The 23,789-nt window shown below is 62.3% G+C and overlaps 1 protein-coding gene across 4 annotated transcripts; it reads right to left on the bottom strand.

Moving 5' to 3' along the window:
• Positions 1–875: 875 nt before the first annotated feature.
• On the bottom strand, positions 876–23,286 carry SLC22A18 (solute carrier family 22 member 18). Of its 4 annotated transcripts, none has more exons than XM_033121846.1 (11): positions 23,267–23,286; positions 20,725–20,913; positions 17,115–17,212; positions 16,309–16,469; positions 15,809–15,941; positions 7,536–7,654; positions 6,633–6,740; positions 6,368–6,468; positions 3,446–3,547; positions 3,118–3,238; positions 876–1,109 (listed from the first exon to the last, which is right to left on the bottom strand). In XM_033121846.1, the coding sequence occupies exons 2-11, from the start codon at positions 20,866–20,868 to the stop codon at positions 922–924; spliced, it is 1,275 nt and encodes a 424-aa protein (XP_032977737.1). In that variant the 5' UTR covers positions 20,869–20,913; positions 23,267–23,286; the 3' UTR covers positions 876–921. The 4 variants fall into 4 exon arrangements, with proteins under 4 accessions (XP_032977737.1, XP_032977736.1, XP_032977734.1 ...); XM_033121845.1 differs by lacking the exon at positions 23,267–23,286 and adding an exon at positions 22,311–22,334; XM_033121843.1 differs by lacking the exon at positions 23,267–23,286 and adding an exon at positions 21,836–21,952.
• Between the last annotated feature and the right edge of the window lie 503 nt (positions 23,287–23,789).

Below are 23,789 nucleotides of genomic sequence, written 5' to 3'. Positions count from 1 at the left end.
GCCGCAAGCCTCCCCTTTGGCCCGAAGGGCAAGGGAATGTGCTTGAATGAACTGCGGTGTTGCTGGGCCAGCCCACACCCTCCTTACCAAGCAGCCTCCGGAGGTCATGAAGTGCCCTGGGATTTGGCCCTGGCTGACTTAATCTGGGCACGACTCCGGGAGGACAGAGCTGGCAGCAGTGCTTGCTCTGGGGGATCATTCACAAACTGTCCCACTGAGACCAGTGCACCTCCCCCCCTCCCAGCTGCCCTTCCCACCCACGCACCACCTGCTCCGGGCACCGGAAGGAAGCCCTCAGCCCTGCTGGCTCCTGACCCCACCCAGGGTTGGGCCATGCCAGTTCTGGGAGGTTTGTGACAGTGCTCCCTGCTTCAGGCCTGGCTGCCTGGGACTACCTGTTTCATACGCTCTTCCCAAGCCTCAAATTCCTTTCAAGACAACCCATCTCCTTTCACAAGCAGGTACAACTGTGAGGATTAGTGAGAGCTAGTGGGCAGGGAGCTCAGCCGGAGGCCACAGGTCAGTGTTAGGGCAGGAGGTGGAGGGTTGGGAGGCAGAGAGCACTCCGTCTGGGGCTGTGAGCAGAGCCATGTGGGTGTCAGGAGAGAGAACTTCTCACTGGATGTGGTCATAGGATCCAGGGGGCAGGGCCCACCTCACAGCAGGACAAACGGGTGGGTGATTCTGCCCTCCCCAGTCTAGGGACCAGCTGCTGGCTCCTCCTCCAGGAAGCCCTCCAGCCTGGGAGGCTCCATTTGTTACCCCCAGGCCTCCTGCCCAACCAGACGCAAGCAGGCACCGTGGGAGCTTGCAGAAATCAGGCCGGAAGAGGTTCCAAGCAGGCACCGTGGGAGCTTGCAGAAATCAGGCCGGAAGAAGTTCCGAGGGAATTTATTGGCAGTCTATGCCCAGGGGCCAAGGTCACTGGACTCTGTTCCTCTTCTGGGGCAGAGGCTGCCTCCAGAGGACCAGGAGGACGAGGAAGTTGACGGCAAACTGCACATGGCCAAAGACAGGGACACCGAAGCTTCGATACAGGAGGCCACCCAGGGTGGGCCCCACGGTGCGGGTCAGCGGCTGCACAGAGGCGCAGAGGCCGAGCATGGTCCCTGTGGGGTGGGGGGTGTGAGTCAGGCTTGGGTGGGTCCTCAGCGTCACCACCCCAGCCACCCACTTCCTGGACACAACAGATGCCTCCCCTGTTTCTACAACCCTCCTCTGTTCCCCCAGCTCCGTCCCTGGCCCTGTGCGGCCGCTGTTTATAGACCACCCAGCCAGGAAAGGGCCTCACTAGACCTTGTCGGAAGTGACCTGCGCCAGGAAGCGTCCAAGCACAGGATAGGCCTGGGAACCCGCACAGGTTGCAGGCCAGGCCCTGCCCTCCCAGGCCACCAAGGAGATGGCCATGGAATCCCAGCCGAGGGAAAGTGGGGAGGAGGGCCTGGTGGGGAAAGGTCCTCCTGAACCAGTGGTGAGAGCTGGGGCTGGGTGCAAGGCAGGCCATGACACTCCCAGTGTCACCCCTACAGCCCCCAGCACCCTCATAGGAACTGGAGGGAGCAAACCCCACAGGGCTGGGGAGGGGCATGGGAAAGGTACCCCACCTGCCTGTCTGCCCCCACCTCCCAGGTTCACCTAGCTGTCCGCCCCCGCCCCATGCCCCCAGTTACCCGACACCCTGTCTCCACGCCCCTCTTGTCAGCTGTGCCCTGTGTGGGCGAGCATGTGGTGGCTACTGTCAACATGGACATCTGCCCAGAGGGTCCCCAGCCCCGGGGGCGTCAGAACCCAGATCTCCAGAGTGGGAAAGCCTGGCCAGGAGCTGCCTGCTGAGGCCCCGCCCAGGCTCAGGGCCCGCGTGGGGGAAATTTAAGAGCTGCCTCTCCCATCGCCCACACGCCCTGCACACACCCGGGAGCAATTACCACCCCCTCTGTGGTCTCGGGTTCCCAGCACGGGTTCCCAGGCTGGCGCTGGGAACCTCCTGGCTCCTTCCAAGCTGAGGGGCGGGGCCTTGGGCACAGTGAGGCCCAGGCCAGGCCCTGCCCTCACCTCCCCAGGCCTGTTCTCCTGCCCCTTCCTCCTGGCCTCTCCAAAGTACTGACTCACCACCTCCAGGAAGCCCTCCAGATCCAGCCTGGCCTCCCAGGGCCACAGAGCCACAGGTGTGAAAGGCCCTGGAGGCCCCCAAGGCAGCCCTGAGAAGAAGCCTTGCCTGTCAGCTGCCAGGCCTCCCTCCCTGCCTACCCCCCCACACACACAGACAGGTGGACGGGCTGAAGGTCAGCCAGGCCCCCTAAGCTTTCTGGCCCTGCTACTGGGGAGGACTTCACCCTCAACCAGCCCACAGAAGCCTGTGAACTCAACCTGTACCATGCCCAGGACAGGGTAGGGGCAGGAGCTTGGGCACTGTCAGGCTCAGGGACCTCCAGTCTGGATGAGAGACTCCTAGGCTTCAGGAAAAAAAGCTGGGTGTAGAGTGAGTGCTGGAGGTCCATGTCTGGGGGGTGCCTGTGTCCCACCGGGCGGCCTGAGGCTTCCTAGATTTAACTAGCTGTGTGCCTTCATTCACTCAGCAGCTACACTCCCCTATGTGCCAGTCACGTCCTGGGAGGGAAGAGAAGATGGGGCCCAGCCTCCGGCCTGGCAGGAAGCCCACCCCCTTTCTGGCCCTCTCTTCCGTTCTCCGCTCACTGGGCTGTCTTCCTAACTGGCCTCTGTCGGAGCCTTTCAGATCGGCACCTCCATACCTTTGCTTAGCTGGAGCTCCCCCTTTCTAATGAAATGCTGCCCACACTTTATTGCTAAGCCAGACACCACCTCTGGGAAGCCCTCCTCCCATCCCCCTGCACTGGTCTGCAGGGCCGGGTGAAAGGCTGGCTGGGCCCGGCTGCGTGGTGGCCAGAATTGTCACCTGAGCCTTCTTTCGACCCACCACTCCACCCTGCCCACTGAGACCCCAGGCCACCCACCCCACCCAATTCTCCCTGGGTCCAGGCAGACTCAGTCCCAAATCGGGCTAGCCGTTGCCTCTGAAAGCACTCAGCAGGCTTCCCAGAGAGGAGGGCGGAGGTGTGCCCAGGCCTGCCCCTCGCCGGGCCTGGGGCGCTGCCTTACCCGTGTCCGAGGTCGAGACGGCCTTCGTCAGAATGCTGTCCGTGACCACGTTGAGGGTGCACAGGCTGAAGATGAAGCCAGGCATCAGGACGCAGAAGTGGAGGACACTGGACATGGAGGCCTGGCAGAGGGCAGGGCAGGGTGGGTGACTGGGGGCACCAGCGACCAGGGCAAGAGGGGCCAGCCCCGGTTCCATAATGGTAGCCCTGGGTGGGGTGGGGGTGGGGGTGGCGCCCAGTGGGTCAAGTGCAAACTGCGCAGGTGAAGAGGTGGCAGCGGGCCTGGGACCCCAGTCTTTGCTGGGGGACACCTGACGGGGTGCTCTCACCATGGCGAGTCCCACCATGCAGAAGACCAGCACGCTGGCCTGGAGCAGCGTTCCCTCCGAGAAGTGCTTGTTCAGCTGCCCAATGACTACGCCCTGGGTGATCTAGGAGAGGGGACAAAGGGGGGGTCTGGACTGCAGCTGGCCGCCGGGGTGGGCAAACCCCACACCACGGGCAGTCCAGCCCCTAGCAGCGGTCAGGTTCAGGTCAGCAAGCAGGTCAGCATGAGGGCTCCAAGGCCCTGAGGAAATGGGGGGGCGTGCCTCACACACGTGCACCCTGCACGTGCACAACCAGCCTCTCACGGGGCCTATTTTCACATTCAAAACTGATTTCGTCTCTTTAATTTCAGATGCGATAAACATGTTTTAACCCAAGAAGGGCCCGTTAACTGCTGATGGAGGGGTCGGGAGGCAATGGTTTGTGGTGCAAAAACGTCTTTTCATTTGAAAATGCTCAGTGTGCCCCGAAGTCCAAGCCTGGGGACCGCTGTGGCCCTGTGGAAACCCCTCCAGGTGTCACCACGCCCCCAACCACGCTTCCTCAGCCCCTCTGCAGTCCTCTCACCTGGGAGGGAGGGCCTGCCCATTTCACAGATGGGGAGACTGGGGCGCAGAGAGGCAGACGTTGGACGGGACCCAGGCCCAGTGCCCCGGCGCCCGTATGGGTCCTCCGCCCGGCTGGCCCGACCGAGGCCTGGCCCTGTCAGGCTCATCAGCTATTGCCTTCCAGGGGCCATCCTGTGCCGGGACCTGGGCCAGCAGCTTTGTGTCCTCTGCACACCCTAGGAAACCACCACCCCAGTTACAGCTGGGTACACTGAGGCCTGGAAGGCTGATGTCACTTGCCCACCAGCAAGTGCCTGGTCCTGAGCCTGATGAGGTGAGGTCCCCAGAGGCAGGGAGCAGCCAGGCGCCCCGAGGCCACCTGCTGTTATCCCAGTGCTGCTCAGGCCTTCACTCCCAGCTGTGCCCTCCTTGCCTCCCCGGGCCTGGCCAGCCAGCGGGGAGCTGGTTAAAGATAAATTGCCTGTTCTGTGCTCCCCTTCCTGCCCTTGGAACAGCAGGGACACCAGGGATGTGACTCAGTGGGCAGGCCCAGCCCAAAGGCCACTCCCTGGTCCTCTCACCTCCTCTACCAGGCAGGCAGGAAGTGCCCAGGGCACCCTGGGCTTGGAGCAGTGCACACTGGGGCTTGGGGGCAGGCAGGCTGGGAGTCAGTGACTCCCTGGGCTGGGGTCAGTGCCCGCCTGGGCTATGGGGTGAACTAGGGATCAGTGCCCGCCTGGGCTACAGGGTGGGCTGGGGGTCAGTGCCCGCCTGGGCTATGGACTGGGCTGGGGGTCAGTGCCCGCCTGGGCTGGGGGTCAGTGCCCGCCTGGGCTGGGGTCAGTGCCCGCCTGGGCTGGGGGTAGGAGGGATACGTGTCCTGGGGTGAGCCTAGCCCTGCAGAATGGGACTGACCACTCTCTTCACTCCCTGCCCCTGCCTGGCATATGGAAACTGGTTCAGATCAGAACCATAAACGTCCTACTTAAAAACAAACCCGACTTTCAGCTTTGCTTTATCTTCCTTTTTGTTTGTTTTAAAAGAAGACCTATGTGGCAAGGCCCTTGGTGCAGTCCCCTGAGAGGAACCCCAGTACGGGGACAGGTTTACATTCGGCCTCGGCATTTCATACAAACAGAGACCAAGACCCTGACGTACTGGTAGTGGTGTCTCTCCGCTGTCCCTTTACCTAAAAGGAAGCCGAAACGTGTGAGCCTGACAGGCTGTCACATGCAACTCAACAAACACGCCAGGCGTCTCCCTTTCTCCCCACCCTCCCTCAGAGCTCCTGTCCATCCAAACCCCGCAGCCCCAGCTGCCACCCTGTCCCTGGCCTGAGCCTCCCCCCACTGCCGCCCCCAGTGTCACCCTTGGTCAGCCAAAGCACCCAGGTCTGAGCTCACCCCCTTCTGTACCAGCAGCGGGAGCCAGGCCACCTGGTAAGACCTAGGCCAGCCTGCAGCCCCACTGCACTCCAGGTGAATCCGGTCCTTCTTGGTCCTGCAGACCACCCCCCATCAAAACCTGGTCCTGTCCCCTCAGGCCAGTGTCTGTCCCCACCTGAGGGCCTGCGCACTTGCAGGGGGCCAGGCTTGGGCTCCTGGGACTGGGGGCAGTCGTTTAGAACAAGGCGTCAGGGGCCCACACTTTGGAATGTTATTAGTATTATTGTGGTTTTTGTTTCTCTTCTCTCCAGCGTGGCCTGGCCCCACCCAAGCTGAGGCCTTCTTGGCCCACGTTGGGGCGGGCCCCTCCCCGGAGAGGCTATTTTAACTCCTGGGTCTATACCAGTCCTGTGCCAGAGACCTGGGAAGCAGATGGCTGGGAGGTGCCAGAAATGCCACACGCTTCCAGAGAGGTAGAGAGCCCCCCTACTGCTCAGGCACATCCCAAAATAGCCCCTCTGGTGCTCGGCTGTCAGGCAGACGTCCCAGGCAGTGTTGGTGGCGGCACCTGTCCCCACCACCCTGGGCCTGGTCCAGGTGCCCAGGAGCAGCTGGGGCTGCTGGGCTTGGACAGGGCTGGCTCTGGGCCTAGAGCTAAGAGCCCTGGAGATGGCAGACAGGACACCCCAAACTGCTTCTAGGGTACCTCCTGACCCCGATGGCCCATCTTAGGGCACCCCACAGTGACGGCAGGATATCAGAGCGAGAGCCTCGCTCACCATCTTGGCTCATCTAGCCAGCACGACGACCCCACGAGGGCAGGCTGGCTGGGAGAGGCCGGAGGGAGTGGGTCACGGTACAGAGCCCGGAGAGCCCAGCGAGGCCGGAGAGGCGAGACAGTAGCATGGCACGAGCGCTGCTGAGAATCCGCTCACGTCCGACTGCCCAGCCCACCTCGCCGGCCCTGTGCGCCCGGCCGGCACTCACTCACCATCAGCAGAAGCCCGAAGAAGGACAGGAGGTAGCCGGCCTGGGCGGACTCCAGCCTGAAGAATTCCATGCAGATGATGGAGAACATGACCGTGAAGAGCCCTAGGCAGGGGTGGGGTCACAGCTGCGAGGCTGTACTCAGCCCTCCCCCCTGTCGGCTGGGCAGACAGAAGGGATGATGCCCTGGCCACAAACCTCCGTCCCCACGGCCCCGAATTCTTGGCAGCACAAGGCTCCGGACGCCCGGTGGACAGCCTGGGACTCACCTGAGGGGAAGCCGGAGATCACCTTGATGAGGAACACTGGGAGAACACCTGGCTGCAGCAGGAGGCGGGTGATGGCCTTCAGGTCAAACACGCTGGCCTTGGGTTTGCCTGGGCACCCGGACAGGCTCATCAGCCCACTCCCCAGCTCCTCCCCACCTCAGCCTGGCTGCCCGGGGGCCAGGCCCATGTCCCTTTGTGGGCACTGCCCCCACCCAGGTCCTCCCTCTCAGCTCTTTCTGGATTGTTCCATCACAGCAACTGCTCAGGGGCCTCCTGTCCCAGCATGGCTCCCAGGTGGGTCTACCCCAGAACACGCTCAGTCACTGGGCACGCACTGGTTGGGCTGGGATGCCCTGGAGGAGACGCCCCTCTCCCTGCAGAGCCCTGACCTCTCCCTAAGGGGCCCTGCACTCTGCCCGACACCTGGGCACCCCCGGAGCTGTGCTCCTGAAGCCAGCGCCCTCACAGCACCCTGCACTCGGGGCCTCGGGGTCCTGGCTAATCCACCCCGCCCCATCCGAGGTCCCTCCTGTCCCTCCCCAGGCCTCCTGGCCCTGGATCTCAGCCTGTCTGACTCCCACCTCCATGCTCTCCACAGACAAGGGCCCTGCTCTGTGACCACACTCAGCTCAGCTCAAAGGTGCCGGCACCCCGAGGAGCTCAAGAAAAGGATGAGGGCATGAGTGGCCCCTGAATTCCTCCCCGTGCCCCACCTGCCCAGAGACTGGAACACGCTCCCAGACAGGAAGCCTCTGTGGACGCTATGGCACGTAGTGGTCTCAGCAGACTGTCCATGAAGGGAGGGCCCAGATGGAGGAGGCCCCAGGTATTGGGCAGCAGGAGGGGAGGCCTCGTGCCTCACACCACCAAGTATCCGGGCGCGGCATCCCTGGTGGGACTTACCTGGGGGGTCAGCCTGGCCCTGGGCGCTGGCCCTCTTGGTGCTGACGGGGATGCAGGTGAAGCTGAGGATGGCTCCCAGGAGGTTGAGCAGAAAAGCTATGATGGCTGGACACTGAATCCTGGGAGCGACAGTCATGGTCACACAGGGTGTGGGTGCCACTTGCAGCGTCCCCCACCTGCACCTTCACACTTAGGCCTTGACAGCTGAAGAACAGCTCGAACCCCACCACCCACAGCTCCACAGCCTGTGACCTGGAGGGCAGGGGCCGGGCCCCTCAGGGCACATTTATTACGTGACACATGGAGGAACAGACAAAGTCACACTGTGGCTGCAGCCCTCAGCGTCCACAGCTGTAGGCCCCGCAGCCTCTGAGGCTGGACGTTGGCAGGAGCCAGGATGGTGAGCCCCAGAAGGGCTGGGGCGATTCTCCCAGGGGGCGGTCGGCCCTCAGGCTGCAGCAGGGTAGGAAAAGCCCCCAAAGACAGGCCTGCTGTGTGTGAGCACACGCACCCACTTCTCCTGGCCTGGACAAGTGCGTCAGAGACCCTGGGGACCCGCACTGAGCCCTGGGGACTGCTGGGGGCCCGTGCCTCTGTCTAAGTCATGTCTTCTGTGAAAGTGGAACCAACCTGGAGGAGCTGCCCCGACACCCCCTGGCAGAAGTGGGCAGGGCAATGGGTCCCACCCATTTTACAGGGGAGGAAACTGAGGCTCCCAGGGCCCTCAGTCCTCCTCCCTCTGGTGGGGCTGGAGGGACCTCCTGGGGTGGAGGATGGCACCTGAGAAAGCAATTGTTCCCCTTTGGGAATGGTTCCCCCTTGGTGACTTGGGTCTGGAGTGAGACAAGTACAGTCTGACGGGGAGTAATACACCTTCTAGAAGGGGCTGGTATGCTGGACCTGGGGACGGGGTTGGCCCCCCACAAACCAGGACGCCACCCTAAGGCCACCTTCCCGCCTGCCTATGTCACCACCAAGGCTGTGACTCAGGTTCTCCCCCTGTCCCATCAGCTTTCACTTCTAAGGGAGCCTTTCCCGCCATGAGTCACCACGTGGAAGCTCGGCCCTTGGCCCCGCCCTTGACCCCTCTGGGAGGCACAGGGAGACCTTTGCCTCCAGCTCCAGGCAGGCTGTTCAACCTGTCACCCTTTCCTCCTGAAGGCTGGCCCAGCCCCCTCCCCAGGGGAAGATAAGGAGTGGAAAGGGAAATGTTGCTGAGCCCGGCTGCTTAGATGTCAGGCTGTGCACAGCTGAACACCTTTCCCCTTAGCAGCAGAGAAAACTCCTATACGTCCTGCAAGGGCCCTTCTCTCTGGGCCCCGGGGCTTCTTCCCCAGTGGGCACCTTGTCCTCTGACAAGGGCTTGCTCTGTCAGATGGCCAGTATCCAGCCCCTGAAGACAGGTGGGCCTGGGTAGAAACCTGTGCCGAGACCAGTGGACATTAGACCGTGGAACGAACATGTGAGCTGTTCACAGGGACAGCCAAAGGCCTGTCCCAGACCTTACCAGAGCCCCGAAACCTGGCCTGGCCAGGGCCTCAGGGCACAGACACGAGTGGGAGGTCAGTGTCTTGGGAGACACCCCCTGCTCCTCCAAACTCAGCCAGCCACAAGGTGGCCCTGGCCCTCCACGGAGTTCAGAGAGGGCTTCCCCCACCCCTGCCCACCACAGCTGCACGAGTGTACACAGACACACAGGGCCCACACATGTACACACACAAACACACAGGGCTCCCTGGGGAACCACGGGCAGAAGGGCTCTGTTCCACACAGGACCAGGGTGGCCGGTGGGGCCTAGAGCCTCGGCCACCCCTCGTTTCTCAGGCTCGGACCTGCCAGGCTCAGACAGTGGGTCAGAGGTGGAGTTGGCACTTGTCCAGCCTGCATGTGCCATGGCCCGTCTTCGCCCCCACCCCCACCCCTGGCAATGCCCACTGCCCAGGAGGCTGATTATTCAGCCTTTCCAACCACGAGGGTCCCAAACACAGGAGCCTTTCCATTGACTGGCAGGCCGAAGGGCAAGAGGGCACTGGACCCCAGAGTGGCCCCGCAGCCCCCTTCTCTGGCTGGCAGGAACTAAGCCATGACGTGAGCAGGGCCACAGCGGCCCTGGTGGCTGGCCCCAGAGAGAAGGGCTCTTTCTTCATCACTGGCCTCAGAGGCCCACATGTCACTGCTCAGGCCAACAGGGACAAAACCTGCTTTCTCTGCCAGATGCCCCGGAAATGTGGGGGAGCAGAGGCGGCCACTTAGATGGCTATTTTGGGAGGCTGGTGACAAGCGAGGGGCGGGTGGCAGGGAGCCAAACTGCTTCTCCTGGGATCTTGCCTGTCCCTTGCGTGGTGGCCAGGGAACCAAAGGGGCACAGGAACGCTGAGGGGTGCTGGGAGGGGGGTAGGGGTGTCCTCCCCACTCAGAGCTCTCTCCAGCTCCCGGGGACAGGAAATGGAAGGGAAAGGCAGCTTCAGTGCCTGGGCCACTGCACAGAGGGTCTTCTCAGGTGGAATGCCCTCCAGCCTTGTGCCCAAAGCCCGGGCGCCCCTCCCCATGGGCTTTCTGCTCAGTCAGCCCCCTGCTCTCCCCTCCTGCCCTGGGGACCTTGTGCTGCAGGATCACGAGGGATGGGGCTCTGGGGCACACTGGACCGATTTACAAATCGAGCAGTGACCATGAGGGCAGGCACTGTTTGCTGTGTCTTGTCTACCCACCCGCTTTCATTTTTGGTTGAATGGATGGACAGGAGGCTGGATAGACAGACTCACAGATGCCAGGAAAGGCACATGAGTCCTTCTGTCCCTGTCTGTGGCTACCTTGATGGGTGACTTCCTATCCTCAGATACAAATGAGGGCTGAACTCAGGGGTGCCACCCTCCCAGGATACCCTGAGCCCCACCCCAAGGCGGCACCAGTCACTGGGGGCTGCCTGACCGTCCTGGAGCCCAGCCCACCAGCTGTGGCTCCTTGAGGCTGGTGGCCACTGAGGAGTGGCCACAAGAGCTGCCTTTCATCCTTATCTCAAGGCCCAGAGTTTGCCCATATACCATTATCAGGAGGGCAGGGGCCTGGCCACCTGCCCACCCCTGTGGACTCTGATTGTGTCCTCTCGGCCTGACTCCATCCACCCCCAAGGTGACTATTACTGATGGAGCCGGAGCTGCCCTCCACACCTGCTGAGGCTCTGAGAGGTGACAATACGTGGCCAAGGGCTCCTGGCCTGGCCGAAGGTGGGGCTCAGGGTCTCCGAGGCTGTGCACCCCTGTCCTGTCCAACCTGGAAAACAGGCTGGGGTCAGCCGGGACCCAGCTTCACGTGACGTCTGGATATGAGGGGCTCTAGAGTGTCACCGGATGTCCAGCCTGGGGCTCGAGGTAGAAAAGTCACCCTGTCCCACCTGATCCACACCCCAGAACATTGTGGCTAGAACCATGGAATGGAATTCTTGTGGGGCCACTCCTGATTCAGCCTCCCTCCGGCTTCCAGGTCCCAGCAGAAGCTCCTAAAGCCATGTCCAGCCGAACCCCTGTGCAGCCGTCTGCCCCTCAAGCCCCGATCCCTCCACTGCAACCGCACAGGCCTCCCAGCCCCAAGGCCCTTCATGCCCAGGGCCTGTGCGTGGGCTTCCCCTCTCCGCAGAACACTGTCTGCTCCAGCCCCTCCTTCAACGCTGACTTCACGTCTCAGATCTAAGCTAAGGTCCCAGCCCCGTTACTTCCGGCCCTTTGTGCCCTGTCTGTGTACTTCCCAGTGCCTGGAACAGCCAGGTTCTGGCTGCAGGATCTATGCATCCCCCAGGGCTGGGGAGGCAGAAGCCTGGCTGGCACCGCACGGCCTAGTGAGCCACCGAGCACCCGGTGGGGCAGGCAGTCTGGCTGACTGGTGAGTCACTCCTGTCCCAGAGCCATTCAGGGCAGCCCCGAATGCCTACTCATTAACTCTCAGAGGAAGCTGGCGTGTCACCGGGCGGAAACCGCCCATCAGCAGGATAAGGGGTTCCCGTGCCTTCACCCAGACCAAAGGCTGGGATAACGTCCTCAGGGAGGCCCGGTTGCCCGCCTCTGATAAGAAGTGCAGTAAATACAAGCTGAATCCCTGAGGGCCCGCTGGGCGCAGGTCGTGCTGGGATCAGAGCTGGGCCACTCACCGGCCAGTTAGCGCCCAGGAGAGCTGGCAGCTGACACTGAGACCAGCTTTGCCTGACCTCCAGGGTGGTCTGTGGCTGGACGCTCTCCACGCCCGATGTTCATTCAAGTTCTCCCGGGCCTAAACAAGTGGCCACCTGACGGGCGTCTGCCCAAATTCCAACCAGTTCCGGGGAACAGAGCCCTTGGGTCCTGGGCTGGGGGCCCAGCTGTACTCATGACTTGCTGTGGGGCCACACTGGGCTGGCCCTGGCCGGGCTCCGACTATCCATCCCAGAAGTGAGGGGAGTCTCCTCCAGCTCTGATGGGGAGCTGCAGACTCCCCTGCTCCCTGCTTGCTGTGAGCTAAGGCCCTCTCATCCAGAGCTCTGCCTTCCTTGGGTCTAACTGGGCCCTCCTGCCATCTGGCTCAAGGCCCATGGGTGTGTACCCTGCCCCTGCCCAGGCTGACACTAGGCACCAAAGAGGCCTGATGTCCAGGGCCAGCTCCTCCTGCCCAGAGCTGGATGAAAGAGGGCCTCACTGAGGTGCTGGGGTGGTGGGGGGGAGGGTTCCCCACCACTCAGCGGGGTGCAGCCAAGGCCCCTGACGCTAAGTCCAACCATCAGGCCTGGTGTCTCACCAGGTTCCGCCACAAGCAGCATTTGACTGGTGGCTTCCTCTCCTCAAATCTCTAGGAAACCCCCCCGCCCCCCCGGGACATGACTCAGGTGGGCTGGGCAGGCTGGGTCTGCCCGCCTCGAGGCACATGGCCCTTTTGGGGGTAGGGTGTGACAGAGGCTTCCCCAGGCTGTGAGGTGCTGGGCTCAGGGCCATGAGTCACAGCTCCCCACATCCCACCCCCCACACACCTGCTAAGTGAATCACAGCCCAGGTCTGGGACTCCAAGAGAGCCAGCCCTCCCAGCCCTGAGCTCTGAGCTGGGCCCAAACTAGTTACACCAGTGTCTGTGCCACAGCCCGGGGCAGCCAAGGCCACTTCCTCCCTCGACCTGCTCCCCAGTGTCGGGGAATGGAGCATGGCTGGGGCCTTTTGGGGATGGGGCACAAGGGGTGAGGTGGGCAGGGAGGCCAGACAGGGTGCTGGCCTTTGCCACAGGGCACCACGGTCCTGGAGCCCACCACCCCTGGGCCCTGGACAAGGACCGGGAGCTCCATGGGGGAGCCCCACCCTCTCTGGGGCCTCAGTTTCCCCACCCATCAAAGGAAGTTCCAAGGATATAAAGTACCTTGGATCTTGGGATGAAAGAGGGAAGCTATGGAATGTTCTGGAAGGTGAGGGCAGTGGTGGAGGCGCTCTTGGGAGCTGCTGAGAGTGAGAGGGGAGTAAGTGGTATCTTCTGAGTCAGCAGCGGGCTAGAGAAAAAGGCAGGCACTGACGAGATGGACCGTGGCACAGGGCTGGCGAGTGGAGGCCAGTGTGTGTTGGTGAGTGTGTGTGTGTGTGTATCCCTGACACAGGGCCCGGCCCTCATACCTCACAGAACCCCTGGGAGCAAGCAAGGGCTGAGAGGCCCATTTCATAGGTGAGAATACCTGGCGAGGTGAGGAAAGGTGCCCGCGGCCCATGACAGTAGGTGCTGGGCTAGAAGGTGAACCACCTATTTGAAAGGCTGAGAAAGTCCCCGTGGGTGAGGCAGTAAGTGAAGGGCTCCTCCCTGCCCAGCCTCGCCTGTCCCCACACCCTCTCCACACCCCTGACCCTCTTTCTTCTCTTCCTGGGGAGACAGCCCTCTTTCTCCTGACCGTGACTCATTTATGGAATCAGGCCCCTGCCTCCGCCCAGCATGAAAGGGAGGCCGGTCCTGACAGGTGGATTCCGTGGTCACTGTCGGCCTCTTAGAGGCCACGGGCTCTCCCCTCCCTGATCCACATGTCCCTCAGTTTCCAAAATGTCTTCTTGGATTTCCCTCCTTTCCATCCTCATTATGCCTCTTCTTTGACCACCCCCACCAGCCGCGAAGCAAACCGGCTCCCAGGGCTTAGAAATCAGCCACGAGGACACAACCCTGCTCTCCCCCAGCTCAGGCTCCCTTGCCCAGCCTCCTGTTCCCTTGGGCACCCAAGGGCCACCAGACTCAGCCTAGAGGGAGACCCAACTCCCGCTGTGTCCCATATGCTCAGATCTCAGCAAGGCCCACAGTTCCCCCAGGGCCTGCCTGAGTCGGGGCAGGGCCTTGCGTTCACACCGGCATCCCACCCGTTCACACCGGCATCCCACCCATTAGGAAAACCAAGCCAGAGCGTGCCCTCTGCCCCTAACCCCACGGCCACTCCGGGTCCAAACGCCATCCTGTCTGGCCGAGACCAATGCAGTAGCCACCTCGCTGACCTCCCTGCAGCAGTCCCACCTCTTACATTCTCAACACAGCAGCTGGGTTATACCCGCCCAGGGCTTCAGGGGCGAGCCCCGCCGTCCCCTCCCTGCTCCCCGACTGCAGCCTGAGTCCTGCAGGACAGGGCTTCCCCTCCCCTCCTTGACATCAGGTCACCACCTGTCCTCGTGGCCCCCAATCCTGCTGTATTACTCTTCAACCATGCAGTTCAACCTGACCTGATGGGGCCTGTCCCATTGCCACTGCCTCCCAGAACCCGATGCCAGGGGCACTTAGAGGGTCAATAAACATGGTGAGGAAATGTGAACAAAGGGGTCCGCCCTCCTGCCCGAGGCGCTCAGCGGAGGAGGGTTCTGGAAACCCAGACTCTGATGCAAATGCTGAGGCAGGGGACGGGAGCAGGGCTGGAGACCGCCCAGAGATGGAGGTGTTGTGACAAGGCCACCATGCCCTCTGTCCTCCAGTCCCTGGGGCTCAGCCATCCATCACCGTTGGGGTTTGTCCGGGGGAGTGTGGGGAAACTGAGCCCCCAGAGGCCCAGGGCCTGGCACAGGGTCATCCAAGATTGGAGGGCCTGGTATCAACAGAGCTGCCAGCCCACGGCCAGCGGCACCCCTGCCATCCTGTGCGTGTGCATGCATGCATATGGTAGATGTGTGTGTGGTCCAGATGCCAGGGAGGCTCCTTCCCTGAAAGGAGTCCCAGGGCAGCTAACCCAGGCCTGTGCAGGGTGGGCGGCTCGCGAGCTGGCATATGGCCTCTGGGTAGGGAGCAAGGAAGGGCCTCCACCCACAGCTGGGCTGGGCAGCCACCACCCAAACCAAAACCAAAGGCTTGGGCCAGAATGAAGCTCAGGTGCAAGGTCCACTCTTATGTAGAAAGCAGATTTTGAGTGGGTGTTGGGGCACTTCTGGGAAGGGAGAAATGGGGGTGGGGAAGCATGGCCGGGCTGGTCTCCCAGCAACGGAAGGGAGGTCTCCCTCTCTAGCCAGCCAGGGTGGGCCTCTCCAGGACCAGGTGTCCTGGGTCCAAGGTTAAGCTCTTCCCCCAGGAGGCAAGCCCAGGGCGGCTGGTATAGCCAGCTCTGTGCAGCCCCACCGCTGGGTCAGGAGCCTTGGGATGGGGCCCACCCTGTGGAGCACGTGTGGCTGAGCTGCCGGCTGGGCTCAGAGCGCTGGGCAGGAGCTGAGTCCTGCAGGCCAAGGTCTGGGGACTGGGAAGACCTTAGTTAGATCTTTGGGTATGCATAGCTGGTGTGTGTGTGTGTGTTTAGGGGGCACCAGAGGGCTTTATTTCACATAACACTAGTTATTAAACTTCCCAAAAGCTGCCCTGGCCCCTCCATAGGCTCAGATCTGGCTGCAGGCAGAGCGTCCCCATCGCAGGGCGCCAAGGGCCGGGGACCCCCTCCCCACCGCCTGACGTCAGGTTTCCTTTAGGAAATTAGGTTTCCTAATTCCCGTCTGGCCGGAGCTTGCCAGGCAGGTCCCCCCAGTCTGGGATTGCCCTGGGACGAGCGGCCTGACCCAACCAGCGACCGTGGGACTGCAGCGCAGGGCCATGGCGCCCCCTGCTGGACGCTCCGCCCCTCCGGCCCCTCCCGTCGAGTAGGTCCCGGCAGGTCAACGTCCGGCCGACGCAACCTGCTCAGCGCGCAGATGAGGAAACCGAGGCCCGGAGAGGTGGCTGGGATGGGCCTGAGCGCGGCGACGGCGCGGAACCGACTCGGCCATCCTGACCAGTACTCCCACCGCCCTCGCCGTTCCGCCCTCCAGCCGGTCCCTACCCCGACCACTTACCCGTAAGCGGTGCTCAGGGTCCCACCGAGCAGGGAGCCGAGGATGGTGCCGACGCCGTAGCAGAGGCCGAGCCGGCTCAAGGCCGTGGGGCGCTCCTCGGGCGTAGACAGGTCGGTGATGACCATCTGGGCGGCTGGGGGGATGCGGGCGGGGACTGAGTGGCGCAGACCCCTTGCAGACCCTATGCGGCGCAGGCCACGCCCACACATCACCCCCTGAACCCCTGTCCCACAGGCCACGCCCACACCACGTCCTCCCCTTTGACCTGCCGCCCCTCCTCCGCCCCTCAGGCCACGCCCCCACACCTCCCCTTCTCAAATCCAGACTAAGAGCAGCCTGGGACGAGGTGAATGCCCTGCCCCCTCCCGTCCAGGCCACGCCCCATGTCAACTCGTCCCCACTTCTCTCCTGCCCTGCCCTCCGCCCAGGATCCCTGGACAGGCCCCCAGTCTCACTCCCCAGTCCTCCCGCAGGCCTGGAGGCGCCCTGCCTGGTCTTACTGGGCATCGTGTGCATGAGCGCCGCGGGCAGGCGCGAGGCGAAGAGCAAGGCCACCCCGGGCAGGGCCGGGCTGCAGGAAGCCGCCAGGAGCAGGTAGAGTGCGGAGGCCGCCAGGGAACATATGGTGAACGCGGCCCGCGCCCCGCGCTGGTCCGCAAACCTGGGGGCACCGCACCTGTGACCCTCACAGATGTGGGGCAGGGTCCCGTCCCCTGGGACAGCGGGGAGCCCAGGCCAACAGGGCTGATCACGGATACCCGCTGCTGGGAGGCTGGGGAGACAGCCTGGTCCTGGGCCCTCCTTAGGCCCGGGACCCCCCACCCTTCCAGTGGGGCAGCTTTCAGTGACCTCGGCTGTCACTCCCTATGACAATAACTTGTGGGATCTGGGGGGACCAAGGGGATGTGCGCGTCTTACACAAAGTGTGTCCCAGGTGTGGGCCTTTCTCCCTCTGCTCGAGGCAGCGCCTGGAACCCCTCCCTGAGCCCCCGCCGTGTCTGCTTGTACTGTGTCTGGAGTCCCCAGAATTGACTTTTCCAGAAAAGTTTCTGGTGAGGCTCCCAGCTCAGCAAAGCTGGGCCTTTACACCCATGAATGATTCACAGAATAAATCCTCTCTCTGACCACAAACCAGGATTAGTGGCAGTTATGGGTGGGACACCCTCGGAGCAGGGGCTCCACCCAGTAGGAGAGGCACTGAAGCTCTTCTGGGCCTGGAGGTGCCATCACCCTAGTGGGGCCCATGTGAGATTGGGGGACCCCGCCTGACCCAGCCTGTGACCTCTGAGGGGTGGGCCCATAGTACCTGCCGAACACTGGTCCTCCCAGCAGCTGAAACACACCAAAGGTGGTCTGCAGGTAGCCAAAGGTGACAGAATCCAGGCCCAGCATCCGGGATAGGTACTGAAACACAGGGGGGTCCATGGGAAGGGTCTGGGAAGGACCCCAGGGTCTGGAATTGGGGGTTCTACCTGGGCAAGGGGTGGGAGGGAAGCGTGGATCTGTCCCTGCCACCTCGCAGTGTGCCTGGGACTGGCCCTCGGACTCGTGCTCATCTCGGAGGGGCCTCTGGGTCCAGGCTTCACGGAGGGCTGTGCTCAGTGGAGACAGCGGCTGGCCCCCCTTCCCCTCTGTGGGGTACACCGCACGTGGGTGAGGGGAGGCACCCAATCCCCACCATTTTGCTTTCATTCACTCAAAGCTGATGGTGAAGACAGTAGTGTCTCCAGGTCAACAGGAGATTGTCCCAAAGTGCCGTGATGGCCTCCGGGAGGTGACCCATTTCCCAGCAGGACACAGGCCTACTCTGTGCTGGGAGCCGCTCCTAGGGATGCCCATTGGGGAACAAAATGCAGTGAGCAGTGTCCCTCCAGGGAGCCCGAGGAGGCAGGGGACCCAGGTGTCCTGTCCTAGCCTGACTCCCGCACCCCTGAGGCTGCTGCTTTCCCCACCCTGGCCTGAGTGCCTGCCCCCTCCCTTCCGTGATCCCATTTATGATGGGTTAGATTGTGTCCCCCACCCCCACCCCAAAGATATGTTGAAGTTCTCACCTTCAGTATTCAGAGAGTGACTTATTTGGGACTGAGTCTTTTGAGGTAACCAAGTTACAGAGAGGTCACAGAGTGCGCCCTGATCCCCCGTGGTGACTGGTGTCCTTGTGTAAAGGGGGAACTCAGTCACTCACACAGAGGCAGAGGCTGGGATATGCGGCCACAAGCCAGACACGCTTCACAGGGAAGCCTGCAACACACGTGTTTGGACTACTGGCTTCCAGAACCGTGAGACAATGAACTTCTGTGGCTCTAAGCCACCCAGGTTTTGGTGCTTTATCACGGCTGCCCCAGGAAACGAAAGCACCATCCCTGACCCACTCCCTGTGCTCTCCCTAAGTCTGGGACTCCCACTGCTTGCTTTCTCTCTCCCGCACCCTGCTGCTCCCCAGTGCAGCTTACAGCCCAGGGCCTCCTTCCCTGCCCCTCCCCTAACCTGGGTAACCTGGGTAACCTGGGCAGCTGAGCCAGGCTGGGGAAGCTGGGAGCTCAGCTGTCTGACAGGTCTCTTTGTGGATGTGACAGTCATCGCACACTCCCCTAGTGAGTCCGTCCTCCCACCCCCATACCCCTGTCCCCACCTCCTCACCCCATGGCATCCCAGCCTCTGGCCTCCTCAAGGGCAGGGCTCTGGAAGGGCTCTCTCTGCCCCCCCTTCCATTAGAGGATGCACCCCTGCTGTTTTGCTCCGGCGTTCTCTACACTCCTGCCATCCCCTCCCCTTTGTTACCGTTGCAGCAGACCCCTATGAAGAGCTGCCCGCCTCCCCTGTCCCTCCTTCACCCCTGTCCCTTCAGGCACTCCCTTTCCCCTTCCTGGAGGTCACCCCTGACCTCCTTGTTCCCCCAAGCACTCAGCTTCCGTGCTCCTCCCACTTGCGAGGCTGCCTCGTGGCTCCTCCCCCTACCTTGATCCTATCTGCCCTGGACTGTCCTGCTTTTTCCTGCAAACCTGACCTCCACCTCTGCTCACTTGGGGGAGCACCGCTTGGTGATGGGATCACCATGTTCAGTATGAGCCTGATGGCTCGATGCCGGTGGCACAGAGTGACATCTGCCCCAGTCCCTCTGTCCTAAGGACCCCTGCCTCTCCACTCAGTGTCTCAAAGCATCCGAACTCAGCGGGTCCAGTACTGGCTCTTGGTCTCCACCCAAGACTGGTCTCTGCTCTACTGCTGACGCCTCCACCCTCCCAAGGGTTCAGGTCCAGATCTGCAGGGACATCCTGAGTCCCCTCTTTCTCACACACCTGTCCAATCCACTGGCAACTCCTAACGCTCAGCCTTTGCCCCAGAACCCAACTCTCGCTGTCCTGCCTCCTCCACCGCACTGCCCTCCTAGTGATCTCCCGCCCCCTCCGGCCTCAGCTCCTTCTCCCCCCCCCATTACTGTTCCAGGGCCTTTGCACTGGCTAGGCTCCTCCTGGTCGCCTTTTAGCCTTTGCTCAGGGACGTCTTCCTGATCCCAAACCCTCCACACGTCCTCGGGCACTCCCAGCCCCCTGCCCCCATCGCCTTGCCACAGCTCAGTTTACCTAGTAGCGTTTACTGTTGGTGGGCATCACTGTCCCTGTCCCCACCACACACACAGCACAGTGGGCTGCCAGCTGTGGGGGGGAGGGGCAGCTCACCCAGTCCGTGCTGTGCTCCGCTCTGCTGTGTTGAGAGTTCTGAGGACGCGGTGCTCATAGTAGGTGTTAGTGCTCATTGCTGAACAAAGAAATACACGCCCCTCCCCAGGAGAGCTGCCCCTGCGCCGTGCTGCCCAGCTCTCCACTCCCCACACCATCCCCCTGAGGGAGGGACAATTGGGACCCATTTTGTGATGAGGAGAGCGAGGTGCCCACCCAGACCACCCACCCACCAGACAGCTAAGGAGCGGAGCTGGGCTTGGACCAGGCCACTGGCTGGAAGTGAGCTGGGCTTAGGGGGTCGGGGGGGACCAGGTTGGGCTCACGGGCTGGCTTGGAACCTCTGGCAGGCCAGGGATGGTGACAAAGGTGATATCCCCTCCCACCCAGATTCCCCAGCCCCAGGCTGCTCAGGTGAGTCCTGGGGAACTTTTCAAAGTGCCACAGCCCCACCTAGACCAGACAGGAAAGGACCTCTGGGGCTCTGGCACTTCCATACCTCCCTGTGAGGGCGCTGTTGGCCAGGGAGGGTGCGAGGGTGAGAGCGGGTGTGCCAGCTCCACAGGGGTTTGAGGGACACACGAGTGTGCCAGGGGATGACTGGTTGGTGGGGTAGGGGGCGTAACAGAAGGCAGTGCCCACGTAACCAACTGTCTGTATGGCCAGTTTCAGACCAGGAGACGCAGCATGCAATGAATGCAAGGGATCAAGTCCCACCCTCCCGTCCTGGGCTGGGGGACAGAAATAATCTAACACTTGGGATGGCAATGTGGGCTGTGGACAAGCTGCGTGACGACTGGGCAACCAGGACCAGGGATGAGGGGAGCCGTTGTAGGTGCTAGGCAGGTGTCTGGAGGGCCTGAGCGGAGGCGTGAGTGCAGCGAGGAACTGAGCAGCAGGGGTGTGTGTGTGTGTGTGTGTGAATAGGGCAAAGGTCCCAGGTGGGGCAGGAGGAACAGAGCTAGGGCACCTAGGGGAAGGGGTGCTGCCAGCAGGAGGGCTGCATGGCAGACAGGGTGGCTTTCTACAATCCCTCACCAGAGCTGCTGGTGCAGCCAGAGTCCAGGACAGGGGTCAGGAGGCACAGTTGCTTGGTTCCTTAACTTGCTCAGCACCAGTGTGGCAAAGGGCCCCCGGAGAGAGGGGTCCCACCCCTGCCCCCAGCCTTTGCATGGATGATGAGAGGGACAGTGATGGCAAACTGGTGGCCAGGTTGCCTGGGAAGGAGGTACTCACTGGTATGATGGAGAACTGCATGAAGAGGCAGGTGAGCTCCAGGGTGGTCAGCACGTAGATGAACAGGAGGACCCAGGGCCGGCCCACAGTGCCCATCCCGGCAGGGGGCTGACCCTGGCCCCTGGGGGCCCCAGCTCCTGGCATCTGGGCAGGTGCTGCAGGAGACCTTGCAAGGATCCAGGTAGGAGGCTGGAGGAACAGGCAGGGGCAAAAGTCCTGTTGTGCTGGGGGAGGGTGCTGAGTCACCGGGCGGGAGGCTGGTGGTGCACGGCCTGACCTCTCTGCCGGCAGAGGGCCTACAGGAGAGGACCGTTCTGCAGGACGCCCATCCGGGCCCTCCGGCTACCTGCTCTCAGACCTGGGGCCAGTCTTGCCCTTGGAGAATGTGGCAGGTGGTCGTCTCCCTGCACAACTGACAACTCCAGATGTCTGGGCGCACAGCCCCCGTGGAATTGGCCACGGGCCACCCTACATGTGCCTCACACAGGAAGGCACCGGCACCCCATTTGTACAGGGAGACAAGGCCTAGAGTGGTTGTTGACCCCGCTCAGGTAGGTGCCTCCTGAGGGTGTGGGGCTGATTTGGGTCCCTGTGCTAGGGGGCCCTCCTTAGGCCCACAGTGCACCCCACACCACTATGGAGCAGCTTTTAGTGGAGGACCTACCTTCCCTTCCGCCCCAGTCAGAGCCTGAGTGGCCTGGGGGTGGAGTGGGGGACACAGCTCTCAGCCTTGCAGGTCCCCCAGGCAGGGCAGGTCTGCCTCACCTGCCGCAGGTCCCTGTCTGTTCCTCACACCCTAATCAGCTGGAACCAGATTCTGTGGCTCCACAGAGGCCTCCACTAAATCTTGCCATATTAACACGGGACTGGGTTTTGAATGAATTAATGAACCGGTTGGCCTTCAGAGCCTGGGTCCTGGGGTGGGGGTGGTGACAGCAAAGAGGAGACCCTGGGCTTCGCTCAGCCGCCCTCCCCATCTTGGAGTGCAGGGAGGTTGCGGGGAGCAGGAAGAGGCTGACAGGGGCAGGTCAGGGGCACCTGGCTAGGCGGGGGCTGGACGCGGCGCGGGGTGCGTGTCAGGGGCTGCCCTGGCCCGAGTGAGCTCCGGTACCTGCTTTCACAGAGCTCAGCTTGGGCACGGATCCGGTGGGGTGAGCCCTCCAGGGATGAGTTAGAACCTGGCCCTTCCGGGACTGGGCTCGGGGCCCCACCTTCTGGGAGTGACTTAAGACTCCGGCCCTCTCAGAGGGACTTAGGACCCCTCCTCCTCGCCAGCGCGCAGTCTCCTCGCTCATTGGCCGAGCCCCACACGCCCCCCGGCGGCCTCCGCCCCGCGTCCTTGTCATCCCACGCCCCCTTCTCTGTCCCTGGCCTCTTTGCCCGGACTTGCCTGCACCCCTATTTCTCCCAGCTTGGACATAGGGTGGGGAGGGGCAGTAGCAGAGGGACAGGGACGGGGGACAGGGGCTGGGAAGGACAGGAGGGGGGAGGGGTGGGGGGAAGGGAGAAGAAGAAGGGAAGGGGAAAGGAGGGGCCACAGAGACCGGGAGGAGGGGCGGGGAGACGGGCATTACTGGGAACCTCACCCGCAAACCTGGAGGCTGCTGCGAGTTACAGAGATGTCATTTTTCCGCATTTTAAGCTGCGGTGATCCCGCCCCCTTGGCGGGTGGGTGGGGTGTAGGGGTGTGCTGACAGACACCGGTAGCCCCTGCTGGAGCTCTGGGGAGCACACAGACTCAGCTTCCGGCCAGGCAAAGTTCCCCAGAGAAGTAACCAGATGCCCACTCAGGACTGCCACCCCTGCCCAGCAAGTCAGAGCCAAGCCACAGGCCCAAATGTCAAAACCAAAGTCTCCTCTGCCATGTGTGAACTACAGCTCAGCATAGCAGAAAACCTCAGGGGACAAGGAGCTTGAGATGGTGGGCCGACAGCCTGAGTCCCTCCTGTGGTGCCCAAGGCGGGATGGGGACCAGGTGGTTAAGGGCAGAGCCGGGGACCTCTCTCAGTGTCTTTCAGGGCAGGGCAAACGGGCCCTCCTAAGTCAGGGGGAGTGGCTCACATCCCACCTCTCTGTATAGTGGACCTGTGTGCCAGAAAGATTTGTTTGTATCTGAGGACAGGGTGCTCCGTTCTCTGCCAACCAGAGATGTGAAGGGTGAGAGCACCCAGAGCGAGGGCGGGTGAACCAGCGGGGGTTTTCTGGAAGGACTGCACAGAGGGCTGGCCTGGGGGTAGGGGTGTGACAGCAGTCTTAGGGTGTCTTAGATTCAGGACTCCTGGGGGAGGATTGCAGTCTAGGTACTGCTGTGCTCCGTAGGGGCAGGGAAAGAGACTGTCCCCAGGGTGCTCCAGAGCCCCCAGGGCCTGTCAGACTCCCTGCTTCCTAGTGACCTGGCCAGGAGGTTGGAATATCGGCTGGCCCCTCCTGGGTTCCCCCAACAGAGACTGGGGGGTAAGAGTGCCTGGCCTGCCAAGTGGCAGGCAGGGGCGGCCAGGGACCCTCGAGAGCTTGGGTGGGCAGGAAGGGGCTGCTTACTCACCTCTCCCTCCTGTGTCAAGCAGGGCCTGTGGCGGTGTGAAACTGGTTGGAGCAGAAGCAATCAGATCTTGCCTAAGCATTTGTTGTGAACAGGCTTAGTGAGGGCGGGGAGCTTCGCAGTCCCCAGGACATGTTGGAAAAGTGCCCTTAGGGGTGGATGAGAAAAGAGCAGCACCCGGAGCCCTGGAACCCCTGGACCAGGCATTCCTTCTCCAGAGCAAGCAGCTTTGGTCAAGGTGGTCACTTAGCTGCTCAACAAATGTTCCACAGTCCCCCAGGACCACAGCGTCCATCCGGGTCCCCTCAGAGAAACATGCTGACAGTTTGACAGACCAGGCTGATCCAGTCTGACCTGAGGAATATGGGGTGGGGTGAGGCTGGGGACTTCTTAGAGGAGGTGACGCCCACACAGAGTCTTAAGGTCGAACGCAGACTGACCAGGTGCGGGAAGGACACACCAGGCAGAGGGAACAGCATGCACAAAGCCCAAGCTTGGGGTGTTTAAAAACCGAGAACCCTTGATG

The sequence above is a fragment of the Rhinolophus ferrumequinum genome, chromosome 11 (genome assembly GCF_004115265.2).
Source record: "Rhinolophus ferrumequinum isolate MPI-CBG mRhiFer1 chromosome 11, mRhiFer1_v1.p, whole genome shotgun sequence".
NCBI lineage: Eukaryota > Metazoa > Chordata > Mammalia > Chiroptera > Rhinolophidae > Rhinolophus > Rhinolophus ferrumequinum.
The sequence above is the reverse complement of the archived record's forward strand: the minus strand, read 5'-3'. Positions and strand labels throughout refer to the sequence as shown.

What these genes read in the sequence shown, in the direction of transcription:
- SLC22A18 (XM_033121846.1), bottom strand. Translation starts at nt 20,868, where the DNA reads ATGCCAGGAGCTGGGGCCCCCAGGGGCCAGGGTCAGCCCCCTGCCGGG. An exon ending in GCTCATGCACACGATGCCCA is followed by an intron (nt 15,942 to 16,308) that starts GTAAGACCAGGC and finishes GCATCCCCCCAG; the next exon opens with CCGCCCAGATGGTCATCACC. An exon ending in GGGCCAGGCTGACCCCCCAG is followed by an intron (nt 6,741 to 7,535) that starts GTAAGTCCCACC and finishes CCGGGTGCCCAG; the next exon opens with GCAAACCCAAGGCCAGCGTG.